The sequence below is a fragment of the Podarcis filfolensis genome (genome assembly GCF_964270895.1).
Source record: "Podarcis filfolensis genome assembly, chromosome: 4".
In the NCBI taxonomy this organism is placed as follows: Eukaryota; Metazoa; Chordata; class Lepidosauria; order Squamata; family Lacertidae; genus Podarcis; species Podarcis filfolensis.
Genome location: NC_139607.1, coordinates 39537664 through 39559426, shown reverse-complemented (window position 1 = coordinate 39559426; position 21763 = coordinate 39537664). Strand labels below are relative to the sequence as shown.

The 21763-nt window shown below is 42.8% G+C and overlaps 1 protein-coding gene across 2 annotated transcripts; it reads left to right on the top strand.

Annotated features, from left to right (window-relative positions):
- The first annotated feature begins 2693 nt into the window (after positions 1-2693).
- On the top strand, positions 2694-18873 carry CLTRN (collectrin, amino acid transport regulator). 2 transcript variants are annotated; one of them, XM_083612429.1, is made up of 8 exons: positions 2694-2806; positions 5557-5796; positions 6169-6252; positions 7124-7182; positions 10430-10515; positions 12990-13103; positions 14517-14711; positions 17327-18873. In XM_083612429.1, exons 3-8 carry the CDS (start codon positions 6186-6188, stop codon positions 17484-17486), a joined length of 681 nt encoding a protein of 226 aa, XP_083468555.1. In that variant the 5' UTR covers positions 2694-2806; positions 5557-5796; positions 6169-6185; the 3' UTR covers positions 17487-18873. The 2 variants fall into 2 exon arrangements, with proteins under 2 accessions (XP_083468555.1, XP_083468554.1); XM_083612428.1 differs by lacking the exon at positions 2694-2806 and having other exon boundaries at positions 5022-5796; positions 5992-6252.
- Positions 18874-21763: the final 2890 nt, after the last annotated feature.

Here is a 21763-nt window from a genome sequence, read left to right as displayed (position 1 = left end):
GATCTTGGACGAATCACTATGTCTCAGCCGAACCTATTTCACAGGGTGGGTGGGAGAACCAAGCATACTGCCTTGAGCTCATAGGAGGAAGGGTAGAATTAAAATGGGAGTAAATAAAGAATAAATAACTAACCCCCAACATGCAAAAGAGATATAATCCGAAAGAACTGTGTTACAGGGTTGTTCTAAACCACTTCCAACTGGAAATATTAATTTATTTATGGTATTTATGAATCCAAAGGAGCTCAGGGTCATATACAAGAAACAGGCAAAATACATTGAAAATGAATAAAAACATACACAAGCTAAAAATAAAATAATAATTCTAACCTCATTTGTCTTCAATTCAATATGACTTCTGAGTAGACTTTGTTAGGACTGCTAATCATCAGTCATCAAAACACTGACTCCTACTAAGGCTTAAACATCTCATTGTCAAAGTAAATGTCTAGATAAATAAAAAATCTAGGGTAAGATCATTCCAAAGCTGTGTTTCCACCACAGAGAAGGCCTTTCTGTACCCTCTCACCATGAATCCTGGCAGGGATCAGAAGCAGAGTCCTCTGCCTCTGCGTCACCACTCTGCCTCTCTCATCACCCCAGTTTTAAGGAGGAGGCAGTCCTGCAGATATTTGGACCTTGAGTCTTTTAGGGCTCTACAAACAGTTGCCAACACCTTGAAACCCAGTAGTACAGAGGCAGCCAATGCAGAACTTTTAGGGTCAGAGATACCAGGTCATATATCACTGCCCTACTTAATAACTTGGCAGACACATTCTGCAGTAGTTGTAGCTTCCAGTTTGTTTTTGAGTGCAGCCCCCCCATAGGCAGACTGTAATAATCTGAACGAGATCATCAGAACCCAGGTAACTGATAGCAGGTTGTCTTGTTCTTTGAAGGGCCATAGCTGGGAAGAGATGTTCTTTGCTACCACAATCACCAGAACCTCCAACAACAACAGTGAACCAAGGAGAAACCCCACGCTATGTAGCTGCTCCTTCAGCGGGGGTGCTACACATACCAAATCTGGCTGTCTTTCCGTTTCCTGGACATGAGAAGTATGTGTCCCTAGTACCTTCAGCTTATCAGGGTTCAGTCATAGTTTATTGGCCCTTGTTCAGTCTGTCACTGCCCACAGTACATCTGTTGCCTCTCCTGATTCAGATGGCAAGAAAACTGGCAGTGCTTCCCCTCATAACCGTGTATGTCTGCGCCCAGCAGTTTCATAGCATGGGAGACAAGACAGAATCACAATTAAGGATCATATATCTCTTTTCACATTTGAAATTGGCTGCAACTGTCTTGTCTTTTCAGTTTACTAGGAAGGGTCAAGCAATTACCAGACAAGTCTTCCAAAATCTTCCAGGACAGTAATATATTTACATACTTGGCCAAGGGAAGTTAATTTTTAGTGCAAAACAGTAGTGATTAACTCCCCCAGAATTTGACACAGTTGGAGGTCTGTGCATAGCTATTAATTAACTTCTATGAACGTCTAGTAAAATTTTGACTGTCCTGGGCATTTAAAGGGAACTAGAGAAAGAAGAGTTTTTGCCGCGTTGTCCTTATTTCTCCTTTTGGGTCCCTTAGAGCTAAACAAAGATGAAGAGAATAAAGAGGCATGAGGTCATTTAAAGAGAAAAAACTAACCAACTTGGCATAAGCCAGCAAGGGAGAACCTGTGGCCCTCCCAAATGTTGCTGGCTTCTAGCATCTCCAACCATTGCCCATGCTCACTGGGACTGATGGGGACTGAAGTGTGACAATATTTGGCAGACCACAGGTTACCCATCTCTGGCATAAATGGTGCAGCAGCTGTTTCGGCTCAGTTTGGGTGTCCCGGCAGCAGCACCAGATTGACTCCTGCTGGTGTGCCTGAACTGCCCTGGCCTTCCTGCTGTCTTCCCCCCTCACCATCCCAGTATGTGTCAGAGATGCTTCTGCTAGGAGGTCGGGTCTGTGGCCCCTCAGATTTGCACAAAACCAGAAAAGTGCAATATTAGTTTGCTTGTGTAGGTTTCTGGTTTTGTGCACATCTGAGGTATCAATAGGAGGAAAATGCTCAGTTCAGGGGTGCTAGGAATAGTTAGCATCACAGCTGGAGATGAAAGCAATTGTATTTTCTCAGTGCACACTTTTCAGATTAACTTGCTGTGCTGTGCAGTATAATGCAGTATCTGGTATAGGAATTCTTAATGTGGTTTGCTAGTGCAGTTGTTCAAATCTGAGGGATCAGAGGGGGAAAATGTAGTTCAGGAGCCACAGGAAACAGTTATAAGCACAGCCAGGAAAGAAATGAAAGCATTGAGGAAGTAGGAGGCATGGAAACAGAATGTCTGACGACTGATCTACCCACCCAAAACTACTGAAAAAAAATTTCTGTGATTGCAATTTTCCCCAATCAGATTATCCCCATATCTGGCAAACCTGATTTTGCTTGGGGAAAGCATCAAGATTGTTGTTGTTTGAGGGTAATGTCATGTGAACTACGCAAACAGCTGCAAACACAGTGTGGATGAGCCCCTGCTAGGTGTAAATAAACTGTGTTCATTTACTTTGCAGTAGCCTGTCCTGCACTGACATCCGAAGCAGGCCGCATGAGTAACCACAACACTTGTTGCTGTTTTGGTTTTTAAAGCATAAGAATATTAAACAGAATGTTTCCTCTCCTAGAAAATCTCATTATATTTATTAGAGAGCAGCTGCAACTCAGATGCATTCAACAACATTTACTACCTGGTTAAGAAGCTGTAAGGAGTGAGTGAAAAGGAAATTGCACCGCCTATACAATTTATCATGGAAGCTGGTGGGTATAAAGATGGATTAAAAACAACTCAACTTTTTTAGAGTGGAGTTCCGGAACAAAGCTTTTCTTCAGTTATAAGCTGTGAAGCCCGGAAACCCAAAGTTCAGCTAATCCTGAGATTAGCTGCTAGCCGCAACATGTTTACTTTGGTGATGGGAGAGAGGGGGAGAAGTCAACTACTACAAATCTCAGAAAACTATTGACATTGTTTTTTCCAGGGTTGGATGAGCACTCCACCCTTCTTAATACTGTGAAACTGATCAAGGTGTGTGTGTGTGTGTGTGTGTGTGTGTGTGTGTGTGTTAAGAACATTGTTAAATTGCCATTTTGTCTGGCATCATCTCCAGAAGCCCCTAATTTTACATATCCAGTGTCTGGTGACCTTAGGGCAAATGGTTAGAAGGGACTTCTTCACACATCTAGCTGATTATTCGGCACAGAAGGAAGTGATGAGTAAATCTATTCACCTCCTGTGCTGAATCATGATCTGGGGCCAAGTACATCGCTCCCTGTTTGATTACTGAATGACTTACAAGTGAATGTGGCCACCATTGAAGAGTACAGTGATGTGAGTTGTCTGCAGTATTTGATCTGCAGAGGCTATTTCACACATGCAATTCATCCCTTGATGTTGGAGTCACTGAGTGATGAGCACATACATGAAGCTTCAACTCCAAAACCAAAACATTAAACTACTGCTTCATTATACCACACTGTGGAATGTACATTTACATACCTTCCAACATTTCTCCAATGAAAATAGGGACGTCCTATTCCATGATGATGATGATGATTTTATTTATATCCCACCCATCTGACTGGGTTGCCACCCTGCACTCAGCTCTCACCTGTAGCTCCTAGAAGCTGTCAGCATGGGGCAGCAGCCACACCCCAGGAACAGATTTGACTGGCTGCCTAAACCAGGTGAGGGTAGCTGGTGGGTCTCAAACCCTCAGTGAGTAAGGGTCTTCCCCTGCATGGGAAGACAGGTTCTAGCAGATTGAGCGGATGTGGCCAATAGTGGCTCCAATGGTCAAGAAGGTGGTTTCTGCATTATAGAAGGAAGTGAGGGGCAGATGAGATTCATCAGTGTGGGAAGGTAGCCCATCTAGAAGAAGGAAAACTCTGATCCTAAACCTCCCCTGCCTTGTGGGATATCTTCGGAAAAAGAAAAAGCTAAAGAGTAAACTCTACACAAATCCAGAATAGATCCCTAAGATGGTTGGAATGCACCTTCTTCCAGCAACTTCTGTAGGCAAGTTGGTGCCAAACAGATTGCTCTAATTTCCTTTACATCATGGAGGTTGAGAGGGGGGTCTTCTTGTCTGGGCAGCCCAGGACCTCCATTCACACTGTCCAGGCTTGTGCCAAGGGGAGGTCACTTCAGTGCTGCAAACACAGCCATTTGACTCTCAATACAGATAGATGCCAACAGTACACGAAGGAGGAAAGGGAGAGTGACAAGAATGGTTAAAAAAATTCCAGCAATATTGTTCCAGAGATAGTTTCACCATGCAAAACAAAAGCAAGTAAACTCGATCCTCAGCTGAAGTTATTTTGGTACATATGCTACAAGCGTTGGCATAAACAATAAATGCTCCAAGCTTTCAAAGAGTAGAATTCTAAGTATATGTTAATTAGTCTGTGATTGCTACCCAAGATGATGCTAGACACACACAATTTTGCATTACAGAGAAGTCCCAGTGATTTCCTTGGAACCTTGGTGTTTTTTCTCCATACAGCTACACATAAGGCCAGCTAGACAGAGCCAAAGAACTCGTACACACATGAGTTTCAAGCACTTTCCAGAATTAATACATAAATTATTGTTTGTATTATTTATTTACTTATTTATTTGTTTATTTTGTATACAACCCTTCCTCCAAGGATCACACGGCAGTTTACAGTTTATAAAAATACCAACGTACATAACATAAAAACCAACAAAGCAATAACACCCTCCAAACAAACAGTTTACACAGCCATAGATTGTTTAATTTGCCAAATGCCTGAGAGAAGAATAATGTTTTTGCCCAGCACCTAAAGATAGGTAACGAAGGCACCAGGCGAGTCTCCCTGGGGAGAGCATTCCACAAACGGGGAGCTACTGCAGAAAAGGCCTGTTCTCATCTCGACACCCTCCGGACCTCTCGTGGAGGAGGCACACAAAGAAGGGCCTCAGATGACGATAACAGGGTCTTGGTCTGTTTGCGTGGGGAGAGGTGGTCCTTGAGATACTGCGGTCACATGGTGTATTTGAAAGTCACGCCTCTGAAATTCATTAAGTCTTAGGGCCCTCCAGCCAGCTGGTTGTGTGTGTCCTGTTGGTGATGGTGTGTATCTGACTGAGTACAGTAGCCACAGGTTCAAATGGTGCTGGCAGACAGCATCTTTTCCCTTGATATGTCCTCACATAAAAATGACTGTTCAGGTAGCCTTTACTGTAATGCACAGCTTGGGACTGAGATCATCAATATTTTAAAGCAGACATACTTTCTGCTTCTTCTGAAGCAGCAGATGACATCCAACAGGCAAAAAGAACATGTTGCCCTCCAAAAGCTGATGGACTCCAGCTTCCATTAATCCCTCCCAGACAGCGTGACTAGTGACCAGGGATGGTAAGAATTTCAGTTCACAGCATCTTGAGGCCACAGGTTCACCACCTGTGCTCCTACAGACTGCTGAATTGTCAAGTTTTACAATGCAAAATGGATTGTTTTTCTCTCTCCCTCATATCCCGTGGTCTCCAGGAGGTCCTGTTATGTCACCGCAGTGGAATGCTGCAGAATGCCAACAACAATCCAAAACCCTTTGAAAAATATTTACAACTAACAAACATAAAATCAGGGTGAAAGTTTTGTATGGCCATTTAGCTGGGGACAAGATGAGAGGTCGAAGAGTACAGCTCTCTATACAAGTGTGTTGCTTCCCGGTTGTTTCATTTACTTCAATCCAAGGCTATTTGTCTACGTGACATATTCTTTTGGCAGGTAACTTCCTTCACAATTTATGATCGTGTGTGGCAGTATAGCACAAATTCACTAAAACGTTTTAAAAAACCCAGCATTTAAATAAGGTGGTGTGTGTGTGTGTGGTGTTTATGACTGAGAGGACAAAATGTTCAGCTGTTGGATATTTATTATATGAAAAGTTATGAGAAAGAAAATAAAATACTTCTTATTCAGGTGCACCTAAAGAGATAAAAGGATGAAAACGGATGCTTCCCCAACTGTTTTTGCTAAGATAAAGGCGGTTAATTATTAAACTTTCTACTTCATCATTTCCTAGTTCTGCTGAGGCTTTAATCCTGGGTCATTGGAAGTTTAAGACTGCATTACAGTCTTTTTTGTTTTTCCCTGAAGTTTCCAAGTCTGGAAGGATGTTAGGGGGATTGCTGCTTGCATCTGCCTGGGTTGCTGTTGCATATCCTGAGTTTTGCAAACCAGGTAAGATTCCATTTTATGTCTTAGCCTTCAGTCGCTGTCGTTTTGACGATCTGGCACATTGAAAACCCAGGGCTGTAGTTCTATGTATACTTCGAAGTAAGCCTTAGAAGTGGGACTGATTTCTGAAGAACCATTTCTGAATACGAAATGATACTGGGTTGCCTTTGCAATTGGGAATGCCTTTATTAGGGTTAAAATAACTCTGAGAATCCTGATGGGGCAATTCATAGAAGCTTTCCAATAATATCCTCTTTGTCACCAATCGTTTAACACCGGTTGGCAGGTCTCTGAAAAATAATGACAAATCTGTATAAGCGGTCCATGATTTCTCCACAATTTGTTGGTGGGTGGGTGGCATTCAAATGTACAGATTTTCTTCTTTTACGTCCGAATCCTAAGCAAAGTTATCTGGAAATCCCCACCCTCCGACATCAGTAGAACGTTCCAAGTACAGTAATTGTACTTGGGGTCTCTATTTCCTAAAATATATTCAGAACACATTTATTTGAAATACCTCTGAACTGTTCTTCATCACACTGCGATATAAGGGTGGGGTATTTTCATAGCTGTCAACTTTTCCCTTTTCTTGCGAGGAATCCTATTCGGAATAAGGGAATTTCCCTTTAAAAAAGGGAAAAGTTGACAGCTACGGGTATTTTTGCTCAACATAACAGGGATAATAATATAAATTAAGACCAACCTATAGAACTACAACATAAAATACAAGGAGGAGATAAAATCAGAATATGAGCAATAATGATAATAATAATGCTCTGATGCACTGAAGAATACAAATGAATAACAAAGCTCCATTGACTAATTTATACGTGCATGAATATACATTTTACTTTATCCTTTTTCTTTGTAACAGATGCAGAGAATGCTTTCAAAGTGCGGATTAGTATCAAAAGAGCTCTAGGAGATAATGCAGTAAGTGAAATATTTACATCCACTTTTTCTGGTGAAAGTTTTACAAGAGGCCGATTAGTGCTAACTGTGTCGTAAAAGAGATATAAGCTTGCCTATGAAAGTTATTAAATTATCCATCCAGTAAATTTTCTGACAAATTGTTTTTTCCTCCTTTGAGATCTGAGCAACGCTGCTTGAGGAGATACAATGCTTTTCATCCATTTTAAAAACAAACACACTTTCCACAGCAGACTTCCAGACTGTCATTCTTTTCTAAACTATTTCAAGTACTTACGCTTAGTATGAAACACACAGTTTATGAGGCTGTCAAACCCTATTGGAATCATTATTTTGGTTGTCAGCTGCATAGATCGAGACTATTGAAGGATTAAATGAATGCTATCAAATACTGTGGTCATGTAACTCTCTCTGTTGGAGTAAGCGTATTTTATGTCAGCTTCTGGCTGCTTCAGACATCTCTTCTAGAGAAGGAAACAACAGCTTTTGTTCAGTTGCATGTATACCATATGGTGCCACTTAAAATAATAACCAGCTGTCCTCTACCCTGATAAGACAAACCTGTATATGAAGGCTCACCAGGGCCTGACCCTCTACAAGCCCCAATGCTTCTGAATCTACCAAGGGAGCTCTGTCAGCTATACCAGTTGTTTTTATTAACATTAACAACATTAACATTTATATACTGCCCTTCATCCAAAGATCTCAGGGAGGTTCACAAGATAAAAATACATAAGAATAAGAATGATTTAAGATTTATACCCCGCCCATCTGGCTGGGTTTCCGCAGCCACTCTGGGCGGCTCCCAACAGAACACCAATAACAATAATAAAAAAGCAGCAACATCAAACATTTAAAACTTCCCTAAACAGGGCTGCCTTCAGATGTCTTCTAAAAGTCAGATACAGTGGACGCTCGGGTTGCGAATGTGATCCGTGCGGGCTGCACGTTCGCAACCCACAGCATTTGCAACCTGCGTGTGCCCATGCACGGGTTGCGATTCAGCGCTTCTGCGCGTGCGCAAAGCGTGATTTAGTGCTTCAGTGCATGCGTGACCGCCGAAACCCAGAAGTAACCCGTTCCGGTACTTCCAGGTTTTGGCGGTCCGCAACCCAAAAAAACACAACCTGAAGTGTCTGTAACCCGAGGTATGACTGTAGTTGTTTATTTCCTTGACATCTGAAGGGAGGGCGTTCCACAGGGTGGGCGCCACTACCAAGAAGACCTTGTAGCTTCACTTCTTGCAGGGAGGGAAGCGCCAGAAGCCCCTTGGTGCTGTATCTCAGAATAAAAGCACAAATAAACAGTTAAAACAAGAACAAAACAATACCCCCCCACGAACACATGTAAAAGGTTGTAGAATATTAGTTTATATGAGGAGAGGTGCTGCTTGAGGTATTGTGGTCCTTAGCCATTTAAGGCTTTATAGGTCAAAACCAGCACTTTGAATTGGACCCGGAAACTAATTGGCAGCCAGGATTAGTGTAATAGGTTCAAAGCTTTTTCCCTCGGTGAGCAACCTGGCTGCTGAATTCTGCTCCAGCTGAAGTTTCTGATCCGTCTTCAGAGGCAGCCCTATGTATAATGCATTGCAGTAATCCAGCCTAGAGGTTACCAGAGCATAGACTGCCAAAGTTAGGCATGGGCCACATGCCAAAGCTGATGGAAGGCACTCCATGCCACTAAGGCAACCTGAGCCTCGAGCTACAGCAAAGGACCCAGGAATACCCCCAAGTGATGTACCTGCTCCTTCAAAGGGAGTGTAACCCCAGCAATAGCAGGCAACTTCCCATCCATCCAGTCTAGGGAACCACCCACTAACAGTGCCTCAGTCTTATTAGAGTGAGTTTGTTGGCTGTCATCCAGTCCATTGCCGGGGCAAGGCAACAGTCCACCACATCCACTGCCTCACCTGCAGATGTAAAGGAGAAGTAGAGCTGTGTGCCATCAGCATAACCCCAAACTCTGGATGGCCCCACTCAGCAGTTTCATGTAGATGTTAAACAGCATGGGAGATAAAATTGAGCCCTGAGGAACTCCACACTGAAGGCTCCATGGGGCTTCTCTCCAAGCATCAATGACCATCCAAATAGGACCAGAACTACTGCAAAGCAATGCCACCCATCCCTGACTTGGACAGCTGCTCCAGAAGAATACCATGGTTGATGGTATTGAAAGCCACTAAGACAGGGTGGTCCAAATTTTCATACCAAGTGGGTTGCAAGAGTGCTGCCTTGTCATGTGGAGGTAGGGAGTGAGGTCAAAATTTGATGCCCCCACCCAGATTTAAATACCTAGAACAGTGACATAATCATTGTGAAATATTTTATTTGTATTATATTGTATTTAAGGACGACAAATTCATTAAAATACCAATTCACCTGATGTGCAAACCTTTTGTATGTCTAGTGAGTCAGCATTCATAGCTATGGGTACATTCGTCTACTGCATCTAACCTACTTTACTGGAACACAAAAGGAATATTTTGAAATTCTAGGAAATTACAAATCATTCTTCCTAACTAAAGAAACAAGGAAGAGAATTTTTAACCAGGATAAAAAATCACATTGGATGTAAAGATACATTAAGTTCAAACTTCATTTAATTACAAATGAACTAATCTGAATTATTGCACAATTAAATGTGGATGCTTTGATGATTTCTAGGTAACATGTTCAAACATAAATCATTTTTGCATTCACTGTTTTGCTCTTTGTTGTTCTTTCATAGTAGAGATTGGGAACTGGTGATATCCTGGCCAAATCCAGACCCCTAACAGTTGTTGTCTGCTCCCTCTCCCCGCAGCTGTGGCCCAGTTTCCATATTAGAAGAATAGAATAGAATATGTAGCTGTGATCACGGGATTCAGGATCAAACTACATGTTCCACCTCTGCTGCATGTCTTTAAACCAAGCCTGACTGCTTATTCTTCTTTGCTAAGGACTTTGTAGGCCAAAAGGGCACTTGGAATTGTGCCTGGAACATAACCATCAGCTCTCAAGTACAAGTGACAGGCAACTGCTGGCTAAAGTTTCCAGATTTTATCTTTGTAATAAGAGCACCTTTTGATAGGAAGGCCAGATACAAACTTAACTAATTTAACAAATACATTTAACTAATTTAACTAATAAATACACAGCACATTGTAGTTACCTAGTCTGAGTTTCTCATGAGCATGTTAGCTGAAAAGCAATAAAATCTTCTCCCTCTGCCTCACTATCCATAACAGTGTATGTGTGTGTTTTTACAGTATACTTGGGATGCTAATGAAGAATACCTGTTTAAAGCAATGGTGGCTTTTGCCATGAGAACATATTTCAGCCAAGAAACCACCCAGTGAGTATGCCTAATTTTCCTGTCAGTCAGCCTTCCCCAACCTGATGCCCTCGAGATGCTTTGGATTAAAACTCCTACCAGGCCCAGCCAGATGCAATTCAGAGCACCCACACTCCAGAATGATGCAGAGCAAAAGACTTGAAACACAGAGCACTTGCTAAAGTAATTTGGGATAAAGCCCAAGGCCCTGCTGTTCCAAAAAAGGAGCCAGCAATCCCAAGTGGTCCAGTAAACTAAACATTCAATTGAACATGCCTAAAGTAAAGTAAGAGCCCAGAAAGGGAAAACTTGTTTCCTGGAAACTGGAAGAAGAATATCAGCAGCTCCTTTTGTATTATCTCTTTGTCATCACTATCTAGCTTGAAGGAGGCTCTTCTGCATCAGATATTCTGAACAGGTTTACATTTGTTTATAAGCATATTTGCTTTTTGCTGGAGCAAGCAGAAACAGTCCCAATGTAAATGCAAATTTTGCACATCCATATTAAGAAATAATAACATTTTGACAAACAGCTTTTCCCCCAGCGGTGATTTAACCATATTTTGTGTCTTACTTAACAGACCTGTCAAATTATTTGTGCAATTCCTAAAGGACAACACACTAGGCGTTGATCATTCTATGTTAAAACTTATTGTAGCCTTTGTGAGGGGTTTGTTACTTCAGGTTCCATAATCTGTGACTTGTTTAAAATGCTGAACAGATGCTTAGTGTGTCGGGGAAGTTAAACTTAGGACAGCCAATAAGTAAGAACACTTACTTTCATTCAGATGAGTTGTGTTAAATCCTGGAGTGCAACTGGGTTGAGTCTAGACCAGTGCCGGAACTACAGAATTTTCCATAGGGGACAAAAGTCTGCCCTGTTGCCCCCTCTCACTGCAGGTTTGTGTCCCCCTGCTAACATGAGAAGGAAGCCTTCATTCTCTTCCTCCATAGAGGTTGGAGTCGGCACCCACCAATGTCGGGTGGCTGAAGACATTTTGCTGCCTGAAGCAAAGGACAAGATGGCACCTTCTCCCAAGATGCCAATTTGACTGGTAGTTGAATCTTACTCTAATACTGGTGAAAGGACAGTATCTTCCACTGCGCTTGAGGATATCAGGCTAGCATAGGGAGGACAGGGCAGGTCACATGGCATTCACAGTTCTGTCCCCTCCCTGCACCTCAGCATCTGCCACCTGAGGCAGCTGCTTCACTCTGCCTCATTGTCAGGCTGGTCCTGTTTCTTCTCTTTGTCAGCCTCCCACCGCTGCCACCACCAAGAAGGGTCTTTCTCCCCTACACTGTGTGTGTGTGAGAGAGAAACCTCCTCCAGTTGTGATTTTAATTCGTTTTAATGCTGTATTTTATAGTATACCAATAAGTAGTAGCGGTGGTGGTGGTGGTAAATATGCCTTAATTTTTGTATGTATCATGATGAATGACTCCACACTAATTCCATTGATAAAACTAGCAGCAGTTGCAACCGAAATACCATAACATGTTATTAAATCTGTAACTTAACATGTAATATATAAAATAAAACATCAGTAATAAGTACGTAACAGAAATAGTGTTACAGTGCTGTTAAGCAGCCAGAAGATGTCACCGTTGAACAGAGGTAAAATCCTGTGCCGTTTTTTACCTCAGGATACTTTTTTTTTTAAAAGAGCCATGTTGCGGATGGATCAAGGTCAGAAGGGCCACCAACATTGGCTCTACACACTGATCATCTCCTGCACTAGCCAAGAAGTGGGTTGGACTTTTTCAAGCCCCTCCTTTCCAGTGTGAGCAGCAGAGACGGTGGCAGAACCTCAGCTTCTGGCTTCCATTTTCCAGCTTTGACCACATGGATGGGCAAAAGCAACGAAAGTGCTTTTGTTGCTAGAGGGGAAAAGAAGTATGGGATCAGCTATCATGAGAGACAGATGGGAAGCCCTCCGATATTGAGCCTTCAGGCCACCAGCTGCCTATTCCATTTGCTTACAGACTTGGACTAATTTCTGTGAGGCAATGAAGTACATACCAGAAATGCAGGTTTGCTCAATTAAAGTGCTTTGACACTCCAACACAAGCATTTTTGTAATGGGCTTTTTGCAGTCAGGAAAGTAATGGGGAAATGCTCCGAAAAGTGTGGGGTGAACAAATGATTAATCGGAAGATGTATAAATACCCCACAAGCAAATTGGGGTGAATGCTCGATAAACAGGCCTAAGTTGTAAGGAAGAACGATGAGACAGCAACCTAAAAGATTTGGCTCAATGGGCAATCATTGCCTTCCAGAGTCCACTGTGCGACTGGTCTTCTCTCAATGCTCCATATCCTGTTTTCCATACCACATCGTGAAATGCGGATGTAATAATAAAGAAGAGCACCTCCTTAATGAAGGGGCTTGATTTCCAGATAATCTTGAATCTGCCCCCTGTCTTTTGACTACTTAGGACTTGGTTGTCATTATAATCCCTTTCTTCTTCTTCTTTGTCCTAAACTATTCACAGAATTTCCAACGTATTGCTCTGCAACGTAACAGATCGGGTATCATTTTGGTTTGTTGTCACAGATTCATCCACAAACGCAACGATTCCTAGGAGTGATGTGGAAGCTGCCATAAGGTACTGCATCAGCCATTTATATCTTCTCACAATGTTGTTCTAACCAAACATATTGTCTGTTAGTAAGCATTTGCCTTGCGTTGCTGGTCAGACTTGCTTAGAGTTGCATGTATAGCTCTCCAGTAATTCAACCTTGTAGGCTAGATTCCAAGAGAGTGCTGTGTTCAAATCTACACAGCGGGCTTCATACTAGAACAGGGTTTTAAACCTGTGTTCTCTGACTCCATACCCAAGACTCATTTTTTTCCACATAAATTTCCTGTTATCAATGCTTTTAATCACTTTGAGCTATATATATATATCCCTTTCATTTGTATCATTGTAAGAATTGCTTTCTGCTTTTATAAAGCACAGTGGAAATGTACTTTTCTCTCACTTCCTCGTTTTTTAAAATAATCACATTTAAACTGGGAAGTGAGGAGCTTATTTGAGGGGAGAAGAATAGCCCGTTTTGGGACCTCCATTGTATGTTAGGAATTTGTTAATGATAGTGCCTGTAAATGGGGAATCCAGGAAGGTTTCAGTGGAAAATAGTTGTTGTGGGTGTTTTTAACTTGCTGTTGAACTTAGGTTGTTGTTTTTTAATCATGTTATCTTTTAGAAGTGTATTGCCTCTGGTTTGAATAAATGCGAATGTGGCAATGAATGAGACTGCATTCTTCGAGAAAGATTAACTTTTAAGCTTATGAGCAGATTAAACTGTTTTCTACAGAGAAACTCAAAACCAACTTCACTGCAATTGTGTGTGTCTGGGGCGGGGAGGAGATTACTGATTTGTTGGACCAGGGTAAGAATAGTGGAATGCACTTTGTTTTGGCTGCTCTTCGAAGCATTTACACTCTGCATAAGCAGATTTACCGTAAGTCGCAGCATGCAATTCTAGCACCTTGGACTCAAAAATGTTGGCCATCGTGATAGGAGATGTTGAAATGTTTGTTATGGTGCCATCAGCCCCTATTGCTAAAGGACAGCTAAAAACTAATAAAAATGCTGCCCAGTGCTGAATTCAGGGTGGGGTGGTGGTGGAGAGAATAGGGTTTTAATGAAATCCACAAGCCCCACACCCCAGTTTTAACCAAGCCATGGTCTCCCAGAACATTGTAAAACCAGTAAGAACTCAACGTGTGATTTGGTAAGAAGGACAAGGTCCTTATAATTCAAGCACCACTCCTTTTATACAGCACCACAGCAGCCCAAAGCAGACTGAAGGGCTGAAGTGAAGAGGAGAGGAAGGGGAAATCCCATCCCATCCAGTGGCATGACGTTGGATCTTGCCCAAAACGTTTACATGTATAAAAGTTGTGATAAAATGCATCGCTGTTTGTGCAATCGCCAACATTTATAATGTGAAAACAAAACAATTAATGAAAGGGGGAAATGAACAAGACATCCTACTTCGTATCTCTTTTTAAGGAAGAACAAAAACCGAATCAACAGTGCCTTTTTACTGAATGATGATGCGCTGCAGTTTCTGGAAATCTCGTCCACTTTAGCACCACCAGTTGAAGGCTCTGTGCCGACGTGGCTGATTGTGTTTGGTGTTGTCCTTTGCATCATTACAGTTGGAATTGCTTACCTTATAATATCCGGAATCCATCAACGCAAGAGGTGAATGCTGCATGTTTTAATGTTTTTGCGTTGGCTTTTAAGGGAACTGTAGGTTTTGGGAGGGAGCGGTTGCTTAAAATGTCTGTCCATCCCTTCACCGAGACTTCAAGGGACCTAACAGCAATAATTCAGAAACAAAGAGGTCAATTTTTAAAAGTTCAAAAACAGAACTTCCAAATTTCTGTATTTCCCTAAAAAGTCAAAGGAGAATACATTCACGAACTAGCCACATCATAAACATGCCAGGAGAAAACAGTTTCATTTAGCACTTAGCACTTGAATACTGTGAGGCAGGGGATCAGCCAGATCTACTGAGAAGAATTTGGATTTGATATCCCGCTTTATCACTACCCAAAGGAGTCTCAAAGCGGCTAACATTTTCCTTTCCCTTCCTCCCCCACAACAAACACTCTGTGGGGTGAGTGGGGCTGAGAGACTTCAAAGAAGTGTAACTAGCCCAAGGTTACCCAGCAGCTGCATGTGGAGGAGCGGGGACACAAACCCGGTTCACCAGATTACGAGTCTACTGCTCTTAACCACTACACAACACTGGCTCTCCACACTGAAGCAGTGGGTTCCATGGCCTAGGTACCATAATGGAGAAGAGCTCTCCCATGTACAAACCAGCTATTCCTTTGAAGGTGGTGGGACACAGAATTGGATCACCGACCTGAGCTGGGGAGCAAGATATTTGGGAGGAGGCTGGTCAAATTTGTTTGCCAAATTCATAACAAAAAAGAGAAAAGTAATATTTAACTACCAGTTTCTATTTGGGGGCAAGGGAGTGCAGCCTTGCTCCTGCTTCTTGATCTCCCTGCAATTTTCAATACCTGGCCCCTGGCAGCTAAGTTCTAGGGTGCCACAGGGATTATTTTCTCCCCAGTGCTATTTCATATCCATATGAAGCTGCTGGGAGATTTGGAGCAAGGTATGAGTACAGTGATTCAAGAGAGGCCATACTGAATCAGTGCCTGGATGCAGTGGTGGGATGGATGAGAGAAAATAAGCCGAGCGTGAATCCTGGCAAGGAGGCGGCAGTGTAGGCGAGTGGTTCCAGTGTCTGATCAATTGGTCCATTGCCTGCCCTGAATGGGGTTGCACCTCCCCTGAAGGAGCAGGTATGCAGTCTGGTAGTGATTCTAGATCCAGCTTTGTCACGGGAGCCCCAGGCAGCCTGCGAGGCTAGAAGCATCTTTTACCAGCAGCAAATGGTATGACAACTTCCTAGACAGGGAGAGCTTGACCTCAGTAGCTCAGGCATTGGTGACTTCAGGGTTGGATTTAAGTCTCTGCTCTCTTATGTGGGGCTTCCCTTGTGCCTGACCCAAAGTCTACAGTTAGTGAAGGATGCTAGAGCACAGCTGCTGACAGGTGTGCGACTTTGTCAACATGCAACATCTCTGCACAGAGATCTGCACTGGCTGCCAATCTGTTACCAGGCCAAGTTCTAGGTGTTACTACTTGGAACCAGTTTCCTTGTGGGTCCACCTTACTCCATAGATGCCCACCTGACACCTCACAGAAGACTACAGGGAATGTGAATGTGGCCTCAATGGGTGAATGGCTTTGGGCCATTTGAGGGAGACATGAAAGTGAAGGCAGTCATGTGAACAAGGCCTCTGAAGATGAGGTTGTAGAAGATCCATGTTGCAATCAAGGAAAGCACTTTCCATTTATTTTTAGCAAAGCTCACCACCCAAGGATTTGCAGCAGAACTATATACTTTTATGGCAGTGAGTATTGCTGATATGCAAGTCCTGATTGAGCTTGTTCCCGCATGTATTATGGAGCTGAAGAAATGCTGTGGCTGACCTTTGAGTCTGTTATCTTCCCCATAGCAGCTGATGCTTCATCATATATGGCAGGGGAGGGTCATTCCCTGTGAATCAGTGGTCGGCAAGGTCAGAAATCAATCTGGAAATGACCCAAGAAGAGATTGCTAAGCTGTTCCTTCTAGTCAAGATGGAAAAAAACAGGGAAATTTTGGTAGGACAGTCATTGCTTTTATCGCAATTGTATCAGAGGTGGGGTCATCTAGAAAATAAGTGATGTGAAAGGCAGAATAAACAGATGAAAAAATTGGTTGTGACAGAAGCTGTAGGGAAATTTCTAACTGTAAATGAAGTTCATTTTTGTTGATCATGAGAGATTGATGAATGTGCTAGAATCTCAGTTCTTAAAACAGTATTTGCCAACCTGCTGCCTTCCAGCATGCTGGATTGGGTTGGCAAAGGCTATCTTAAACATAGACGATGTCTTGCTGCTGGATTACAGCACATGTACTCAGAGATCTCCTAAGATTGCCTTTAGCCAAGAGCTGTGTCAAATTGCATTGGTAAAGAAAAAGCACAGGGAATATGCCTTTCTCCTGTGCAGCCCTCACAGGGCAGACTGAAGATCCACATTTATCAGGGTGTGGGCTTTGCATCCTTTGAAGGTGTGGGAAGAGGGCTTACTTACACAGCCAGTAACACTCTAGCCTCGCCTGCTATCTGGCTGCACTGCAGCCCAGATGGTACCAATCCACTGTACTAAAATGGGTTTAGGTACGTTGAAATTATGTTTCCCAAGTCAAGCTTCTCAAGGACAATAACTTCCTTCTCTACTCTTTGCAGACGTAATAAGGCACCTGAAGAAATAGAAGGTTTAGAAGATAAATGTGAAGCAACCGTAACAATGGAAAATGGAATTCCCTGTGATAACTTGGATTTAAAAGCTGGTCGTATTAATGGAGTCTATGCAGCAACAGATGACGAGCGGTTCACACCCTTATGAACTGTCTCAGTTTCTCTCGTGCCCTTCCTTGGGACTCTGCCCTCGTTTTATCTAGCAATTAATGATGATTATCGGAGAACAAGAAGAGAGAAAACTTGTGTACTTTGCCTTGTTTTCATTTGGCGATTCCTTTTATAAGCGTGTTCATACATACACACCCAAATTCAGTTCTCATCGAAAGGTTCATGGAAAGAGCAAATCTGACTCCCAGTGCTTAATGTTCTTTGGACCTATCAGAGATTTGAGGACAAAGGCCATTTCACAGCAGGAACAGTATTAGTAGGGATAGATGGATCACTCCATTCCTGCTCCTTATAACTTTTGCATATTTAATCCATAAGCTTGTTCCATCCCGCATTCAATTAAAAGGAAAAGAAAAATTGAATGCGTGCACTTTAAAAAATTTAAATATTTTTGAACATATTTCCACAAAATTATTCTTTCAAAAACACATTTCAAAATGTGTATTTCTGGGATCCAGGAACAACCATTTGGATTTCTCACAGGACCCCTGTGTAGCATTTAAAAATGCATTTTTGTATGCTTTGAGCCAAAAGCGACATCACAAGATCCAGAGAAGTGCGAAAGCTGAAGAATAACTGTGTAAGGAGCTCTATATATTAATGAGGGAGGTTCAGATCACCAAAATCAAATTCTTCAAGTATCCTGACTTGTTACCAGTATTTAAATGTTTAGTTTGCCTTTGCCTTTTACTTTCCGAGTGAGGGGAAAGAGTGAATTGCTTTGATCCAATATACTAACCAACATGTGCACTTCATGAGGCCCATGAGAACAGAGAAACATTGAGAACATTGAGGCCCATGAAAACAGAGAAATGGGGAAATGGGTGAGAAAGGAACATTTGCTGCCCTTAGGGGTTTACGGATGATCACTTTTCAGAGACATGTTGTGCTCTTGTTGCTGTCATTGTGCCTTTGAAGCAAGTTCATGATCTTTTCTGGAACGGCTTTTGAAGATTTCTGCAGGGCTTTAAGAAGTAAAGATGTGTTGGGGAGGGGGACTAGCTTCCTGCTCCATCACTGCTGCCAATAGATGTGCATAGTTTGGTGTAACTGTTATGACCACCTCTGGGCTAACACTCAGAGGCCGAACAGAGGGAAGAAGATTAAGAGGAACTCATAGCTTGAACCGCAGGGAGCAAGAGGAAGCAACAATAGTGCATGTACTGATGTTCAGAGGGAGGAAGCATGCTCAAAAGCAGGCCTGTACATGCGTCCTTCTCAACTTGCATGCATCTCTGCCCCTTCATACAAACTGTGCTTACTGTCTTTTCCAGCTGTAAACCCCACTGAGCAAGGGGATGTATGTCTTTTCCATACATGCTGTGGTGTACTTTTTTAGACAATAAAATACACTATTGCTGAAAGCATCTCAGTCTTTTGAGTTCAAGAACTGTAAAGCAGGTATGGATATCACTACACGAGAGTTTCATTGCGGGGGTTCTGTCATGAACCAGTGACCTTGCACGCTTCTTACACTCAGAACTGTTATGGGATGTCTTAGATAGGCAAGATGAGACATTGCTCTGTCTGTCTGATTCTAGTAGCTGCCAACACTCTGCTCAAGCAGAGAAGGGGTACTGGGTATCCACAAACAGGAGTTCGCTAATATTTGGGTGTCTCTGCACTTTCCTTTCTACATACATGGAGAAATGGCCACCATACCAAAGGTAACATGTTAAATTAGGCCTGGGTGTATTCAGGAGTTAAGGGAGTGGAGATGTTACTCTAAACTTGTAAGAGCTCATCCAAGCCTTTAAGTATTTCTGAAACCAAAAAGACTTGGTTCACTCTTATTAGAAAGGCAGCATTAACTAGTGAAAGGCACAGAAGTACCACTGAACACAAATATAGTGCCGTTTTTCTTGGACTAAGATATTCAGCATGTAGAAATAGACCTGCCTTGGGCACATGCTGGGGTCAAAGAAAAGTTGCTTTCTTATCCTGACTGGACTCAGAATCAGAATCTTCCCAGTGCCTTTCTCATCTTCCACAGGAGGTGTGAATGATAGCCACCTGCCATTGCAGAACTCTCATGAATTCTAGGATGACTTCTGGTCCAAGTCTTGCAGGGCAGAAATATTTAGATTGTCACTGGATAAGAGTTCTGGGTCTAACTCTGCAAATGCACATCCCCTTCCCTACCCCTGCCTCTCATTCTTTGTCATAGGATGTAGGCCTTCTTGACAGTCAAGCAAGACTTGGACTTGGGGGAAATCATATGAGTCTTGGTCAAAGTGCCATACTTGTCCTCCAGATATAAACATGATATTAAATCCTATGGATTTCAGTGGGACCTCCAAGTTGATTTGCTTACAACAGTAGCCTTACAGCACAATTCTATGTATGTCTACTCAGAGGACCATTGACTTCAATGGGGCTTCCATAGAACTACAGCATGGGTGGTTCCCTCCAGATAGTGGTGGACTATAGCTCCTTGTCTTTCCTGACCATTTGTGTTGGTTGACGGGAGTTGTAGTCCAACACCATCTGGAGGACACCACATTGATTGACTCTTAGATTACAGTTTTAAAACCATAGAGAATCCATTTGGTCTTCAGCCATTGGTCTCTAACATGTGAGGGGGCCCATTAGTGAGCTGCTGCCTAAAATAAAAATCATAGACTCATAGAATTGTAGAGATGGAAAGGACCGTGAGGACCATCTAGTCCAACCCCCTGCAATGCAGGAATCCACATTTTGCCCAATTCGGAGCTTGAACAGACAACCTTGAGATTGTCTCATGCTCTACTGATGGAATTATTGTAAGCAAAATGACTGTTCTGCCTTACTTGGCAAAAATCGGTACAAGCAAATGAGGCACCCACAAAGCCCTTGAGTCAGACATGACCCTTGTCTTATTAAGAGACAACTTCTTTTAAAGGTCACAGTGATGCTACAACCGCTCACCGAAAAATCTCAACATCTATATCCCATACATTTCCAGGAAACAGGTTGCAGCACTGGAATGAGCAAACAGAGCTTTCCGGATTTTCTGTCCAGGAGGCAGACAGACAATTGATGCATCACAGAGACACCAGGCTGAAAAGAGATAAGGTTGTTAGCACATAATTGGGAACAAAGAAGAGCTGAGATGCTTGATACAAGCCTAATTCTTTGCAGTTTTAAAGGAAAGAGGTTAACAGATTTTAACACAGAGAATACCCTTTCAGCTCCAGAAGTTAATTGGTAATTTACATTTTTAAATTGCCAGCTAAGTAGCTTTGTAGTAAGATTTTTGCAAATTAAGTTTAGCTAAACCATCCAAACCTTAGAAATATATGTTTATTGTTACTGAGCTATCTTCAGTGATGTTAATAGATATGTACTGTAGTACAGCACAATAATAGTATGGTACTATTACGTACCGTTATAGATATTGAAATGTTAAATGTGTATATTATGATTCTGGGTGGGTGGGTGTGCAATAAACAATATTCCCAGTTTAAAGATTTCTGTGAGTGTAAATTACTGGGTAAATCTGCCGAGATGCACTATTGCCACTTTATAATGATCCTAATTCACAAGATTCCTAGAACATATGCAAAATGGGTCAACTGGGAATGCTTGCTAACATGTTTGAGAAGCAAGGTATTACATTTTGGGAGAGAATAACCAATGTGGCTGATAGTTAAAAATCAGTCCATCACATTCTACCAAATGTCTGACAGTAGAGGAATTACATTTTAAGCTGGCACCAGAAATATGGCAATGTCTGTGAAGAGCAGGCTTTCCTGAGGAAAGCATTCCACAGAAGGGATGATGGAGGTTATAATCTAGTAATATCTGGAGGGCCACAGGTTCCCCATCCCTGCACCAGCGACGGAGCATAAGCCCAGCGTGGGCACGCTCCTAAATGGTGCGTGGCGCGGAGGGTGCCCTCCCAGGTGTGGGATAGCTGCTCAGGCACCCGGAGCGGCATGCAAGCCCTGCAGCCAGGGGTGGAGTGAGCAGCCCATGGTCGCCATTTGGCGCACCGCCCGTGACTCCCAAACCTCCCCCAAGCTGTCAAAACAAAGGCGGAATGCCACTGGCAAAGCGGCACAGCTCTCCCCCTTACCCCGACGTAGGCTTGGGAGTCGAGGGCAGGCGGCACGCCGAATGACACCCCCCTCAGCGAGGGCACGCGGGTCAGTCTGCCCCCCCGCCCCCCTTCCTACGCCCCTGCCCTGCACTGGAAGTGATGATAAAGCACAGGTAGTGTGCAGCTCTGGTGCCACCAATCAGTAGTGCTGGCATAAAGGTCTGAAGGTGATC